This window comes from Eurypyga helias, unplaced genomic scaffold (genome assembly GCF_000690775.1).
Source record: "Eurypyga helias isolate BGI_N326 unplaced genomic scaffold, ASM69077v1 scaffold4565, whole genome shotgun sequence".
Classification (NCBI taxonomy): Eukaryota; Metazoa; Chordata; class Aves; order Eurypygiformes; family Eurypygidae; genus Eurypyga; species Eurypyga helias.
In genome coordinates, this window is record NW_010249403.1 from 10,891 (window position 1) to 26,912 (window position 16,022).

The 16,022-nt window shown below is 48.3% G+C and overlaps 1 protein-coding gene across 1 annotated transcript in view; it reads left to right on the plus strand.

Moving 5' to 3' along the window:
- Nucleotides 1-16,022, plus strand: part of RNF216 (ring finger protein 216) — a gene marked incomplete at its 5' end in the record, with an annotated part of 61,426 nt that overhangs the window by 5,310 nt on the left and 40,094 nt on the right. The window contains 9 exon segments of the mRNA XM_010151333.1: nt 1,792-1,894; nt 2,750-2,914; nt 4,211-4,325; nt 4,611-4,750; nt 5,253-5,303; nt 6,313-6,450; nt 7,388-7,536; nt 7,987-8,033; nt 8,036-8,061. Coding sequence (XP_010149635.1) covers nt 1,792-1,894; nt 2,750-2,914; nt 4,211-4,325; nt 4,611-4,750; nt 5,253-5,303; nt 6,313-6,450; nt 7,388-7,536; nt 7,987-8,033; nt 8,036-8,061 — 934 coding nt within the window.

Consider the following 16,022-nt stretch of genomic DNA (forward strand, 5'->3'; position numbering starts at 1 on the left):
GCAGGTCCTGCAGGACCCTCTCGCAGATTGTGTGAAAAAACTCGTTATTGTGTCCTGCGGGGATTTAGTGAAGCCTGATGGAAGTAAATCCCAGTATCGGCTTCTATCAGCCTTAATGTGTTCCTTCCCTTTTTGCCTCTGAAATCTCTTCTCTGCTATTGTGTGCCACAGACCCAGTGAGATGAAAAGGTGCTTACAGGCTTCCCTGTAGGCCATCTACAGTGTCTGCTCAGCGGTGCGTTACCCACTTACTGGATGATAAAGATTTCTTCTCCATATTTTTATTCCTTTAACCAAACTATCTTTTGAGTTGTCATCGCGTCTTTTGTGTTAGAACAAACGGGTCAAAGCACTGGTCAGCCTCGCTGGCAGGGTCTCTTTGATCTCCATGGTGTGTCAAGCTGAATCAGGCTTGAAATATAATAAATAAGGTTGGCTGGGTTTGGGCAGGCATGAGGCTTTTAACTGGCTCCGTGTCCCGCGGCGCGGATATGAACGAACGGTGCCGCAAGCGTGCGTGCGCGGTGTGTCGCTTAACTATTCGGCAGACGTCGAAGGTTAACGTCTCCGAAAATCCCAAGCCTTGAAATGGCACTGTGCAGAACAGTTCGCCTGTGTTCTGACTGCGCCCCGGCTGAAACCCTCGTGTTGGAACGGCAGCGATTTGAGCTTCTGGAAGTTTCTGTTGTGTGGGATTAAAACAGTTATCTTTTACTCCCCCCAAAAACAAAGGGGTCTGGGCGTGGGGAGTGCTGGATGCTATGAAATGCTCAGTGCCAAGATGTTTTCCAAAATGATAGTCTTAAAACTTACAACCAATGTGAAAGATAAGACGGGGGAGCTCCTCTTAGCGGGGTATCATCTATTCAGCTTTTGTGTGCAGGAGCATTCACACTTCTCAAAAGCTTCTGGCTCAATATGTCAATACCTGATTAACCAAAAAGAAATGCTTCTGCTTTGAATGTGAAAGCAGGGCTAAAGTAATCATGCCTTGATAGTGGGTTAATGCTTGAGCTGGTTCAGATTTCTTAATTAGGGACTGATTTCTGACATCAGGAATGTAAATCAGCTGCAATTATGTCTTTGCTGCAAGGTGCCACCTTCTCATTCAAAAAGCTTTACAAATGTTAATTGCATTTTTTAAGCAAATTTTAGTGTTTATTTTCTAAATGCTGTTCTCACTGCACCAGTTTCCAGTGTGAACTGAACAGTGTGATTTCGAGCTGTATTAGCAGGACACCTGTATTTGGAGTAGACATTGTGTGTAAACACAGTACAGTTGAGGAAGAGGCAACCTTCCTTGGGTTTTGTAGGGGTTTGTGTGCTGCTTTTTCCATAGATGCATTTGCTTGAGCTACAGTAGATGGCAGCTGTGACTGCTCTTCTTGTGTCTTCGTAATGCTGAGTTAGTACACCTTGACTCTCAGTTGTGCAGGATTTGACCATGTGCTCAAAGGAGGTGCTGCTCTACGTGTTTTTACCCATGGGTGGGCATGGGAGGTATGGAGAGATGTCGGTGGGTTAGTAGTTCAACCATAAAGCTCTTCTCTTATGTAAATGTAATTGCTGAAAGACAGATCTATTTGCTCTCCCTCCTGCATTCATACAGCCGGTCATTCTTTACTTAACTCTCATTTACTTTCAGTTTGCTCTAGTCTGAGACCTCTGGTTCTTTCAGGGCAGGCTGTGACTTGCCTGCCCAGCCTTGTAATTATAGGATACTAAAAAATGGTCAAGCGAGGAATGAACCTGAGCTCCCAAACCCCAAAGTAACGATATTTATCTTTTCAGACTTTGTAACTTACTTCTGGAAAATCCAGATTACCCAAAGAAGGAAGGCAGAGTGGTTTTAAATCCCAGCAGCAGTCTGCTTGCCAGCCAAGATGAGACAAAGGCAAGTGAAAGAATCCTCCTCTCCAGCACACTTCCCGTTGGTCTGTCCAACCTGAGGGGATCTTGGGATGTCTGGTTCTATTACTGCATAGCTTTACAGCGCCTGGCTGAGCCATACCCAGGCCTCTGTGTGCATTTAAGATGATGTTAAATAGCAATAGCTTGTTGCTTGCAAGGTGACTTTGGTTTTTTTGCTGTTGCGTAGCTGCGCCACGTCTGCTTTTCTGCCTTCAGCGAGTCCCTCTGACCTGCCTGCCTGTCAGCTACCCCGTCTGAAGTGCTCATTTTGATAACTGATCCAAGAATCCCTTGCTCATCCCTGCACATGAAGTAGACTTGGCCCTCAGGCCTCTCTTGTGTGGCCTTTAGGCAATGCCTTTCAGCCCCCTCACTGCTAATCTCCCCACAGCTTCAAAATTTTTAAGTCCATTTGACAAAAAATTCTCTAAGCTGCTTTGAGTGTGTTGAAATAGCTAAGGGTGGCCTGAGAGAGAGAAATGTTCAACACTCTTGGAAGCGTCTCTCAACCCCAAGCCAGTAAAGTGGTTCATCCTTTATAGTAACCTATGTGTATCCTCTCCTTGCTGTCCTGTGCAGCCACGTGCAGTGGTTTAAACGGCGTGGTGTGAGTTGTGCTGGCAGCAGAGCTGCAGCTGGTGCAGCTCGGGGCGGGTTACCTGCACAAGTGCACAGACCAGCAGGCTCCCTGCTGCGCTCTAAGCTGATGTTCAGAACCGGGTGCTGTGTAACCTGAATTTCGGGTGGTCTTGCAGAAGGTTCTGGTCTGAAAGGGTGGTTTGGGGTGTTGTTGTGGGTATTTGTAGCAACCTTTTTATGTCTCACGCTTCCTCCCTAGGTGCCTAAAGTGGACTACTTTGACTTTTCCAAACTCGCCCCACTTGACCAGCGGTGCTTTATTCAGGCAGCTGACCTCCTTATGGCAGACTTCAAAATGCTGAGCAGCCAAGACATTAAGTGGGCACTACATGAACTCAAGGGACACTATGCAATCACACGAAAGGTTCTCCAGTTCAAGTCTGTTTTCTTTCCTAGGCTTATCTCCAGTGTGTGTGGAGAGCAGCGTGATGTCTTTTGCCTTGCTGTGCTATCTGCCAGCATGTGGTTATGGGTGTTTGGGGTTTTTTTTAAATAATCTTCCTTTCCTTTTAGGAAACATTAATCCATTTAGTAGAGACTTGCAAAACTTATTGGCCAGACAGAATGCTGCAGGAATTTTTAACCCTTCTCTGTTAGGAGAACTGAGGAAGTAGGTAGTTGATGGTAGGCGATGTGTTAAGCTGAGGGGCATTCCAAAACTGAGCTGTGGTGTAATTGCCAATAAATCTAGATGTCCAGCTAAATCTTAAAACATTTAACTGCTGCTGTTAGTTAACCAACTGCTTGTAATGGAAAAGGACCCCAAGTCTCACTGTCCTATTTCTTCTTCTTCTGACTCCGGGAATGAGTCGTGTATCCCTCCCTGTAAAAGAGTTTCACTGTAACAGAGCTGCAAAGACACTCGTTTTAAGTATCAACCAATAAATCTAGATGTCCAGCTAAATCTTAAAACATTTAACTGCTGCTGTTAGTTAACCAACTGCTTGTAATGGAAAAGGACCCCAAGTCTCACTGTCCTATTTCTTCTTCTTCTGACTCCGGGAATGAGTCGTGTATCCCTCCCTGTAAAAGAGTTTCACTGTAACAGAGCTGCAAAGACACTCGTTTTAAGTATCAAACTGAATGTAAATGTGGCTTCAAGCTTTTAACTTGGATATTCTCCTCTGATGTGCTCCTCCTGCTTGAGCTGCTTCCTCTGCTATTCCAGGACTTAACTAAAACAAAACCTCCTTGTCTTTCCACTTGCTTGATTGAGCACTGTCATTTATTTTTAACTAAAAAAACCAAACACAACAACAACAAAAAGCTCCAAACCAGCTCTGTTGAATCAGAGTGGACACCAGCTGTATTAGCATTAATAGCTGAGGTGGTGTGAAGGATTGTTCCACTACTTCGTTTTTATGGAATGATTGCTTTGTAAGTACATAAAGCAACAAGGTAGAGTGGACACCAGCTGTATTAGCGTTAATAGCTGAGGTGGTGTGAGGGATTGTTCCACTACTTTGTTTTTATGGAATGATTTCTTTGTAAGTACATAAAGCAACAAGGAAAGAGGTGTACTTGCCTCTATTTGAGGCGTTTGGCTCTCTGGTTTTGGGTCAGTCTTATGCACATGTGTTTACCGTGTTTCCATTTGAAGTATGTGCTTCTGCTTTCTTCCAGGCACAGGCAGGATTTAAGACTGTGTGTTGTTTTCTAGGCCTTTTCAGATGCCATCAAAAAATGGCAGGAGCTGTCTCCCGAAACCAGTGGGAAGCGAAAAAGGAGGAAAGAAATGAATCAGTATTCATACATAGACTTCAAATTTGAGCAAGGTAAATACCAAGCTGTGTGTGTTGTGCTCTCCGCACCGTTACTGGAAGCGGGACTGCCTTGCAGCAGAAAGTACTGTTCTTGAAAAGGGCTGTGGTCCCAAGACAGCTACGTTTCTGTTACTGTCTGCTATGTATTGTGGAGATGTCTTTCATTAGTACCTCTGCTTGGTATGATGCTGTTTGACATGCTGAAGCTATGCAGCTGGTAGTGTGCGGAGGAAGAAGGATTTAAGCTTTGTTCTGGCTGCTCCATCCTGTTTCATTGTGCCTTTAACTCTGCTTTAGGGGATGTGAAAATTGAGAAGCGCATGTTCCTCCTGGAGAACAAGAGGCGGCACTGGAGATCCTATGACAAGCGCTCCCTACTCCCACCGGTGCTGCTGGAGCAGGAATTCTATGAGCAGAAAGTTAAAGAGATGGCAGAGGTGAGTGGTAGGAGCTGCTTTGATCTTGAGGGCGAAACAGCTTCAACTGCAACACCCACTGGTGTGTTGTCTTCCCCTCGTAGTCTGAGGGAAGTTTGAATCCACAGCTCTGCACCTACAGTCCTCTCTAAAGTGGCTTAAAAATCCTTGTCTCTCAGGCAGATGGATAGTGTCTCCTTTTAAACACAAAGCTGATGTTCCTCGGGGCTTTCTCTGGAGGGGCCCTTTGGGTGAGATCATCTCTGCCCATGGAAACTTGAACTAGCAGCCCTTCATAGTATAGAATCTGGTTCTTTTGTTCTTGCTGCCTTTGCTTCTCCCATCTGTTTTAGCTGAATCATAAATAGCTTAATGGATTGGAAGGATGGGCTGAGTGATGTTGTAAGCAGACAGTGTGCCTTTTATGGTGGTTTGTAAGTCTTGAGATAATGTAAGAGAGCGTAGAGGCTGGGAAAGTGCTTTATCTATTCTGTAATTACAGATGCACATGTCTCTCTTGCAGCACGCAGACTTTCTCCTTGCTCTGCACATGAATGAGGAGCAGTATCAGAAGGTCAGTATCCCGAATGTGATCCCTTCAGTTCAGCTTCTGTGGAGACGCTGTTTTTTGCTTACTACTTCACAGACTCTTTTGGCTTCTGGAATGCAGCTTTTCCGAAGCCGTGTTTGCACTGTGCTGCTTTTGCTGAGCTGGCAAAACCTGCATCGTGTTGTCTACCTTTTCTAAAAGTCAGCCAAGAGCTGAGTCCAGGAAGACAATATCGATGCACGTAATGATCTGTAGTAATTCAGTCGGCTGCTGCTTGTATCTCTGTTGGCCAGAACAAACATTGCTATACAATAGTGTACTAGGCTTGCTCTTGCTAGCACCACTGAGGTGGTTTAAAACAGCTTTGCTGTTGTTGGAGTTCTGCCAGTGCAAAGGCCTTCTTCATTTGCAGAAAAGACACTTTAAAAATCTGAAAATCAGGTTTTTCCCTTTAAACAAAGAGGAAAGTTAGGGATCAGGTTAGCAGCTGTGGATTACCTTTTCATTCTCAATGCCTGTTTCTCTTTGAACTCTGGAGAAGGTGTTGGACCTTTTGAAGAAGTGGGCATGCTCACTTTTTTTTAGCAGCAGCAAGTTTCTCCACCCCTGCAGTGAAGAGGCCAGGACCAGGTCTCTCTCCAGGCAGATGGGTAAATGTTCCTTTAGAGGACAACACATCTGAAGCTTGGTTTTCCCCATATGAGTGGTGTGTACTCTCTGCTGCTTCCCTGCGATTGCAGCTTCCCAAATCCAAGACGTTTCTCTGCCTGTGAGCTAAGCATTATTAAACACCATGTGTTCTGTAGCTCTTTGGAACCTGTCAAGCAGGACACAGAGGTATTAAGTTACTTAAAACGGAGTTTCTGGTTGTGAGTTTTGATCACCAGATAGGATTCCTAAGGGAATGGTGTATCTCTTGCTCCTTTTTAGAATGAGCACTGGCATCGTTCATAGCTTGCAGTTGGATGTGTGTCCATGTTGCTATAGCTGTTGATGTTTTGGTGATGATGCTAATACCTGTTTGTGGCTGCAGGATGGTCAGATGATAGAGTGCCGCTGTTGTTACGGGGAGTTTGCGTTTGAAGAGCTAACTCAGTGTGCGGATGGTCACTTGTTCTGCAAGGAGTGCCTAATCAAATATGCTCAGGAGGCAGTCTTTGGCTCTGGGAAGGTAAGAATTACCTGAGGAGAAGATGGGTAAACTGCTCCTGGGAGATCGCATTGCTCTTTGCCTAGTGCTGCTGCTTAAAGCGGATGTAACTGCATTTCCCAGGAAATACGTTGAATGGAATCCTGTGTCCCAAAATCTGCATCCAACGAGTCAGTGTCGCCATCAAGTGAAGCCAACAACTTCACGATGGGATCTTAACTGAAATTCTGTTCAGCATTGCTAACCTCCGTCTCTTGTGCTGTGTGCTCAGCAACTTGGATTATTAGGAAAACTTTCTACTGCATTCGTAGTAGTAACAGTAACTTGTCTGGGTTTTATTTTCTATTTAAGAAACCAATGGTATCTGCAGAGAGAACATGCTCTTATCGCTGACTTGGGCAGTATCCTGCTGACTGAGAGTGTTTGTCCTTCATAAATGCCACTGTGATCCCAACTTAATTTGGGGGTGGCTTGCTCTGTGATACTACTAACCTTCTTAGCCTCCAATTTAGCAATTATCCTGGTACTTATCTGAGCTGTAAACAAGGCATTAACCTGCTCCAAGGTGTGCATGCTCCTTTGTCTCGAGATACGGGGAGGGGGGGAATGCTTTTGTACTATGAAGAAACTGGCAGCTGTGGTTTCTGTCACCATATTGACAAGAACACAACATGTTGTATTCAGTAATAGTGGGCCACTGTGTGGTCACAGTGGACTTGGAGTGAGTAAACTGTGATTCCAGCTACCATTAGTACCCCAGTGTTCAAGGCCTGATCTGCTTGATTAACTAGTCTTGTTCTTCCATAGCAAACCCTTTCTCTGGCAGTCATCTGCTGACTGAAGCTCTGTTCTCTCTCAGCAAGGCTCTGCGCTGGTTCATTTTGGAAACGTTCTGGGTTCTGAGTCTTGCTTTTTCTTCATGTCGTGCTAAACCTGAGCTCTCCCCTTCCAACTCTAGTCGGAGCTCAGCTGCATGGAAGGCAGTTGCACGTGTTCATTCCCCACCAGCGAGCTGGAGAAGGTGCTTCCGGAGAACATCCTCTGTAAATACTATGAGCGGAAAGCTGAGGAGGAGGTGGCAGCTGCCTGTGCAGATGAGCTTGTCAGGTAAGTGTCCGGCAGAGGATGAAAACTGCGCATACCGTTGTAGGAAATTGTTCCCCGAAACCCTAAATGTATGCTGACAATGAGATAGGTAGCTTTCAAAGAGCTCTACTATAAATTCAGGCTTCTGCCTTCCCAGGTCTGTTTTTATTCAGGTTGGCCTGCTTTTGACTAGGAGCAGATTAAAATTCAATAGATTTGTCCTCCCCCAAGACTTGCTTGCCAGCTCTGTGCTGATCCTCTAAATTACATGGTCAAAAGCAGTGCTGAGCACATAATATTGTGATTGCAAACAGGGAAGTGATCGAAGAAATAGGAGCATAGTCAGCACATCCTGGCAGCCCGCATTTGGTTGGCAGCCTTATTAACTGCACATAGCTATGTGACTAAATCTGCTTTCAGCAAAGATAGGTTTGGTGCTCTGCATTAATGACATCTTATTTTGGGATGCAGGTGTCCGTTCTGTAACTTCCCAGCTCTACTGGACAACGATGTGAAGCGGAAAAACCTAATCCCCGCTGCAGAAAGGTAATTGGGGGATATTTTACCATGTGGTCTCTTCTGGAGTGTTGGGCAGGACAGCTGGGAGGACGACTCATGCCTCCTTAGTGGTAGGTGAATGAATATCTAATGTGGCTGCACAGGGCAGCAGCCAAAGGATTTGCTGGATCCTGCTGATGTTGTACAGAATTATGTGGCTGGACATGCAGATTTCAGGGCACTGTTGATAAATACAACAGTATTCCTTTCTTTCCTTGGAAGATGTTGATTAAAAAAGGCTTCTAGGTGCCTTAGGCTGCTGTCTTGCATATACAGAAATGTTTTATGTGAACAGGGAGTTGGATGCTTAAGTGACATAAAACCAAATTGCAATCCTTCATAGAATCATAGAATGGTGTGGGTTGGAAGGGACCTTAAAGACCATCTAGTTCCAACTCCCTGCCATGGGCAGGGACACCTTCCACTAGACCAGGTTGCTCCCAGCCTCATCCAGCCTGGCCTTGCACACTTCCAGGGAGGGGGCATCCACAGCTTCTCTGGGCAACCTGTCCCAGTGCCTCTCCACCCTCTGCGGGAAGAATTCCTTCCTGATGTCCCATCTCAATCTCCCTCTTTCCATTTAAACCCGTTACCCCTTGTCCTGTTACTCCCTGCCCTTGGAAAAAGTCTCATCCAGCTTTCTTGTAGCCCCCTCCCAGACACTGGAAGGTGCTACAAGGTCTCCCCAGAGCCTTCCCTTCTCCAGGCTGAACAAGCCCATTATCTAATGAATCTGCTGGAGAATGAACTGCAACAACCTTACATGCTGTCCTCGAGAGAATTAGCATCTGCATTTTTCTTTTATGCTGTCACCTGACAACAAATTCAGTTGGCAGGGACAAAAAACCTCGTTTGAAGAGCTCACTGAAATGTGTCTGTTCAGGGGGCAGGTCTTCGTGCTTCTCGAAGTTTGCCAATAGCCATAATGGGAGAATTGTCAGGCCCGATGCAGGGATGGAGTGGGGAAAACTTGCTGCTTCTCCCACCATCTGTTCTGGGAAAAAATAGAAGCACAGAAAGGTGTTTCCCAGTCTCCTCAGTGTATGCAGAGCCCTGCTCGCCTCTGGTGCCAGCGAGCCAAGGCCAGTACCGTGTCAGTGCTGAAGCTACAAGACGTCTTGCGTAACCCAGCCACAACGGCGAATTCTCGTGCAGCGTTCAGGGAACCGCCTGTCCCCCAGCAGAGATTTCTGCCAATCACTGCAATTCCTCTTGAGCGCGTTAACCTTATGGTTGTAGCTGCCAGAGCTTTGGGTTCTCGTATCCGCCGCCGTGCCGCTGTTTTTCCGTATTGAGGAAGTCATAGGAAGTCACGTCCCGTTGTCTGGAAAAATTGAAGTTGCCAGCAGTGAACTTTGCATTCTGCAGCGAACACTGCGCTTACTGGCAGGGGAAAAGCTGCTTAGGAAAAGATGTACGGCTCCGTTTTAGATCTCTAATCTCCAGGTACGTTTTGTTAACATCCACCTCTAGCACTTGGGAACAAAATGTGATTCTCATGGATCATCCCAGTGCCGCGAGCGAGGAGGTTGCTAGTCGCTAGGTGGCAATGTTGGTTCACGTTTAAATGTGCTTGTTTTTTCAAAACCCGACTTGTTTTCAAAATGTACATATGTCAGCACCACAGGACGAAATTCAGGCTTGAAGAACATGAATGCTTCAGTGTGTAAAACGAATTGAAGTGGCTTTTTTTCCTAAAATGTGTAAAGTAACTGGAAAGAGGGGTCAGTGCTGAAGTGTTCCTCTTCTGATTTGCTGTTTCATTTCCTTCCTAGCATACTGCCTGTCCCCCCCTCCCTGGGGTTGCAGCATTCCAGTGGGCTGGATTTCTGGTTTCCTGGACAGCTTGTGTTGATTCATTAGCTGAAAATCTGCTGAGTAGCTTTGTGCTCTTCTTAGAAGTCTTGAACGGCTTTAGGATTTGAAGTGGAGGGTGAGGAATTCGGATAGCAGGATGTGGTGTTGTCTTGCAGCATCAACTGCAGTGCTTCTTCATATTCCCGCTATCTTGTCTCCCTCCAGAATGAAGAATTTCAGTTAATGCTCTTGCTTGCAGGAAACTGTTGCCCTTAGGGAGGAAAGGGCTAATCTCTGCAGCGGTTGGAGAGGATGCATAGGCTTTGCTAGCAGTGCCTCTGGCAGCCTCGGTGGTGGTGATGACTGATCCTGGAAGGAGTCCCTCTCCGGCTGGACGGACTGCACTTGCACAGCTGAACCTGAAGTGAGGGGAAGTGTGGAAAGGGAAAGGTCAAAATGTGCCTCTCCTGAAACCTCAAGGCTCTTCAGGGGTGGGGAGAGGAGGGCCAGATGGTGGACCTGGGGTATTTCTGCGCTCCATCACCTGGATCCTTTGTCTTGCTTTGAGAGTTCATGTAGATCCTCTCAGCCTTTCCTTTAAGTCTTGGAGGGAGGTTGATTCATGTCTTCATATTGTGAGGTGATGGGAACCAGCTGGAAGCCTTCCTTTTGGCTGTATATATGGATGTTGGGCTCAATAATAAGAGCTCTAGGCGTACCCGAGTCACTGCAGTATGCACCTCACCTGTAGTTCTGGGCATTTGCACCTTGCGGGGAGCAAAATATGACTAATTGCAACCTCAGCAATGGGCAGAGCTGCTGGTGGCCGCCTGTGCCTGAAGGGCTGCCCGGAGAGCGTGCAGGTGAGCCTGCACCAGCTGCTAGGGCCACTGAGACTCCAGCTGTGTGGCGGGGAGTTTGGCTCCCAGTTAGATGACCAGGGCTTGAATCTTAATATTGTGAACTGCAGGGTGGAGGAAAAGCTTTAATGAGCCAAGGAACATTGCTCAGGTCACCCTATGGATGCGCCGTCGGTGCGTGCAGTCTGAGCTGGTGTTGAGAGAGAGGCAGCTTTTGCTCAGACCTCTTGAGTTTTGAGGTTTTGCTCTGAAACAGGTCACTGACCGTGCAGGGAGCCAGGCTTCCTGGAGGCAGGAGGGTTTGCCAGCCTGCTTGGTTATCCCTCTGCACAGGGATCCCTGCGTGGAAGCCATTCTTATTTCCCCTCCCTGTGCTCTGACAGAGCAAACCAAAGCTGGGAGTTCTGGTAAAAGTGGGAAGGGCACATGTTGCTGCTTGACTTGTGCAGCCCTGGGAAGTGAGTGTGCGCTTTTTCACGTTGGGGGAAGTACTGCTTCCCACCAGAAAAGGAAGTCCATCCTTTCTGCTCAGCCTCCCTCCTCCCAAGACCCCTTATTGGTGGTGAAAACAAGACTTTTGTTCCCAGGCCGCTTGCTGCTGTCCCCATTGCCCTGTTGTGGGTGGGGGAGACGTCTCCCCTCTTTGCAGTCTCAGCACAAAGCACTGCAGGGCTTTCAGCCAGTGAAGAGACGGGGAGGTGAAAGCTGCCGTTGCCATGGAAATAATGCATGCACAGTCCCTCTGGTACTGGAGAGCTCAAATCCCTCAACACTCATTTCATAGCCAGGCCACATTGCAGGGACTTGCATTTCCAAGACTTTTCCTTAAAACTCCCTCGCACAGCTTAAAATGTTTGTTACTTTATTGTACGGAGTTGTTGTCTGCGTCGCTGCTGGCTGGATGTGAAGAGGTGATGGCACATGGTTGCCAAAACAGCATCACCCGTGGACCGAGCAGCTGCCACTCCCATTCAAGGGTCCTTAGTGCACCCTGTTAACGAGGGTTTTTGGGGAGTGGGTTTGCCTGCTGGGTGTCTGAACGGTCAGGCTGGAAAAACGAGCATTGATGTGCCTGTGTTGGATAAAATCTCCGCTCTTTGCCTTTACGTCTTCTCTGGCCACAGCAATCCTTGTGTGTGCTTTTAATTTGCAGGACTAAGACATGGTGTTTCAAGGGAATTATTTTTAAGCTGCTGGAATATCTCGGGATTGATTTCAAGGTGCTGGCTAGGAACAGATGCACCCAGCTGCTTTTAACCTTCCTTTTCTGTTGGAAGCGAGACAGCTTTAAGCTTGTAGAGAACTCTGCCTGGCAAGCGGTGTCTGAACATGGCTGCTCTTAGCAGGGTGCTAACACTGCATCCACAACCTCTGTTAACAGCCAAAGTCACGTCGTAGGGTTGGCAGTGACTTCCATGAGTGGCCTTTCTTGCTGAAATACCGAATTGTTGCTCCATCAACAAGACTTACAGAATCACAGACTGGTTTGGGTGGGAAGGGACCTTAAAGCCCACCCAGTGCCCCCCCCTGCCATGGGCAGGGACACCTTCCACTAGACCAGGTTGCTCCCAGCCTCATCCAGCCTGGCCTTGGACACTTCCAGGGATGGGGCATCCACAGCTTCTCTGGGCAACCTGTCCCACTGTCTCCCCACCCTCCGCAGGAAGAATTCCTTCCTGATGTCCCATCTCATTCTCCCTCTTTCAGTTTAAACCCGTTACCCCTTGTCCTGTCACTGCAGACCCTTGTGAAAAGTCCCCCTTCAGCATTTGGGAGCAGTTAAGCTTATAAATATTAATAATAATTATATATTATAATGTATTTATAAGTATTATAATTGCTGTGTAAAGCGGTGACGAGCACAGTGCAGTGCCTGTACCGGCACTGACGGGGCACACAGATTCCACGGTAGGTAACGAGGCAGCCCCAGCCACCTATCATCCAGTCACTAGTGGTTTATGGGGGTACAAGGGGAAATGTTTGTGCAATCAAGTACCCAGCAGCAGGGGATGTTTGGGATGACACAGCCTTCCAGGGATGTCATCCAGCACCTACTACAGGGCCCTTCACTCTTGTGCTAGAGGCCTGCCTGGAGCTGCCCTGCCCGACTCCAGATGCGCTGTAGTTTTAGGCTTAGACTGCGTCGAGATTTGTCACTGGCATCATTTCCATGATGCGTGTGCAACATGGGGAAAAAAAAAAAAGATTGTTCTGCTTAGAGAAATTGAGCTTGTCCAAAACGCCTCGGAGTGGGATGTGCATATGGAGAATTACTTAATTCTTCTTGTTTTGCAACATGTTTTCCCAGCTGTTGAAGTCTGCTGTCTCATTCAGCTTCCTGACAGCAGCGCAAACATTCTGAAGGTCCCACGGCCCTGTCTCGTTCTCCATTCACCCGTTCTTATTGCTCGCCTCTGTATGCTTTTCCTTGAGCCTGTTTGTTTAGATTTGATTGTTTCTCGGAGCTTAGCCCCACTGCTTTAGTGGAGAGCGGAGCCCGAGGTGCCACTTGCTTCTGCCAGACCCCTGTAACTTCTTTCTGGAAGACCTCAAGGCCCAACTCCCATGTTTAAATTCCCATCCTCCTGTATCTGTGTGAATGTGGCTTAGAAGAATTTGTTGGGATGAGAACGAAAGGGAAACGCAGTGTGGGGGACCTTGCTACGTTTTGTACCTGGAGGTTTGGGAACGGAGCGCTCGTGCCCGCTTACACTTCTGTCTGGAGGCCTGTCTCCTGCTTGTCTGGGATGGCAGAACAGTCTAAGCCATCTTTTCGTGACTCTGCCGTCATCCTCCTCAGCTCTGCATCCCTGAAACCTCCTGCTCCGGCATTCTCTGCTTTCTCTTCCAGCTCAGTGCCTTCACCGCACCCTTTTTAAACGAGCGGTGCGCATGGGAACGCGCTCCGCTCTATTACTGCCAAAACCACAACAAATGGCAAGTTTCCGTCTGTCAGCTCGGCTCGGCGCTGAGGCACTCCGCGGCTGGGCAGGCGATTTTCATTTTTCTTCCATAAAAGGACATTGAAACTCATCTGCAGCGGCCCTGCTCCGTGCCGCAGGCAGGGCGAGCGGTGATGCTATCGCCGGCAGTACTGCAGCGGGAGCTGCCTGTGATTTCCGTATCGCTCCTCAAAGGGATGGGCAGGAGGGAGGGATCAAGGCCGAAGGTGGGGTTGAGGTGATTGTAGGCAGCAGATAACACCCCAGTAGATTTTATTGCCAAGTCCTAAAGGAAGATAGATAACAGGAGTGTTCCTGGTACAGCAAAGCCTTAAAAGTACAGTCCCGTGGAGGAAGAGCATGCGTGTGCGAAGCCACGTGGCCCGTCCCATCGAGGCATGAGGGTCAAAGTTGCATGGGGAGTGCTGGGAGTCAGTTGATCTTCTCATCCCCAGCTCTGTGCTGGGCAGAATACTTTTTCTGGGGAGGCTGCAAAGGAAACAAGGGACAACCACATGCCGGGGGCTCTCCATGCTTCCCTGGAAGCCAGATGGTGCAGCCTGCTTCCTAGATGAGAGGGAGCCTCTAGGAAAGCCAGGGACCAGGAGTAAGTTGTCCCCACTGGGGGAGCTCCCATGTCGTGCTTTTCGGTGTGTGCTCGGTCTGGGCTGGGAGCAGCTACAGGAATTGAGTGGTACCAGCAGTAGCTTGGCTCCTAAATGCCCCTTTCCAGGGAGGAGACACAATGATCAGCCCAGAATTGCTCCTTGCCTTGTCTCTGTACCTGCTACTCTTCCTCAGGACATGCAGGAAAGGGTTGTAGGAGCTCTGAGAAAACCTCACCTGGAAAAAGAGGAGCAGGCTGTGGTGGGGTGGGGAGACTCCATCAGTGGGAGCTCAGGTGCTGCTGCTTTTACAAGGTCAAGTCTGTCTATGCAGTGGAATGTGGAAATGCTTCACTTGATAAATGGGTCTGACAGAGGAGGAGAGGGCGAAGCCCAGACTGGAAATGGACCTAGGAAAGAGGTCAGTTTAAATGGGTTATCTGTCTCTTACAGAGGGGAGAAAAAAAAAAAAGGCTGCTGAAAGCAAGAACTCAAACTGGTCCCTTTAAAAATAGACCATGCAAGTCAGTGCAATTTCAAGCAACAAAGCTTACTCCTGTGCTTGCTTTCCGCCTTACAAAGCGTTATCCATTCAGTGAAAAGACAATTCTCCTGCTGTTTACCTCTTTGTCAGGTCCATAAGAGGCAGCAGCACTATCTTCCCTGTGTAGCTCTGTCCTTTGACACAGCTTCAGGTGGGGATGGAAACTCCAGCCTCGGCAGTCTTGGCTCACCACCGCTCCCTGGGCACAGCTTGCAACCGTTCAGGCAGAGGAGCCACTGAGAGGGGCTGCAGACCTGTGCTGGTGATGTCCCTGGGGATAAGGTGATGGACTCCACGAGGGGTTGGATACGAGCACCCTGGGCGGGTGGTGCCGGAGTGTGAGAGGACCTCAGCTGCCTTGTATGTGGCAAGTAGCCAGAGTGGTCCTGTAGCCAAACTGCTGGGGCTGAAAGGACCCTGAAGGCTGTGGTTGTGCTAAGGGTGTAGCAGAGGCTGAGATGATGTGCAAGTTTGCCTTTTCCTCCTAGGTCCCTTTTGAAAAAGCAAGGGAGGAGCAGCATTCCTCAGTTTCATGCAGGGAGCAAGGGAGGGAGTGATGTAACGTAATTGCCCTGACATCAGGGAGAAACCATAAACCTCTGTATGGACCAGAGTGCTCAGACTGCTCGATCTAGTTGATTTTTAAACAGCGAAGTAACAGCCCCTGTCCCTTGTCTGTCCTCACAACAGGTAGCGGTGCCACCGAGCTGCCCTGGGACTGCTGTGGGAGCTCAGTGCAGGTGCCCTCCGTGGCAGCAGGGGCGAGTTGAACCTTCAAAGCCTGCCCGGTGCTACTTCTGTTTGCAGAGCATCGGAGCAGGGTTATCGTTTCGCTGCTGCAGTGGAAATGGAGGTTGGAGAGGATGGAAAAAGGCTGTTTCCCAAGCCAAATTAAAAACACTGCTCTGACCTTAGTCGAGAAGCTACATCTTCCCTCTCTCTTTCCTCCCCCTCACATTCCTGTCGTAGTAATCACTGATCTCTAACCTCAGCTTCATATGCCACAGCTAACCACTTAAAAAATGCACTTAAAAACCCCCGGCTCCCTGCATACACCTCATCCCGCTGTACCTCGGTGCTTCCAGGGCAGCGTTATCTTTGGAGGGGCGTGAGTCAGCAGCGGAGGTTGAGTTGTGTTGTGTCAGGGCAGCTGATGACTGTCTCCGCAGGGCTGGAGCCCTGAGATGGCCTAACCTGGCGC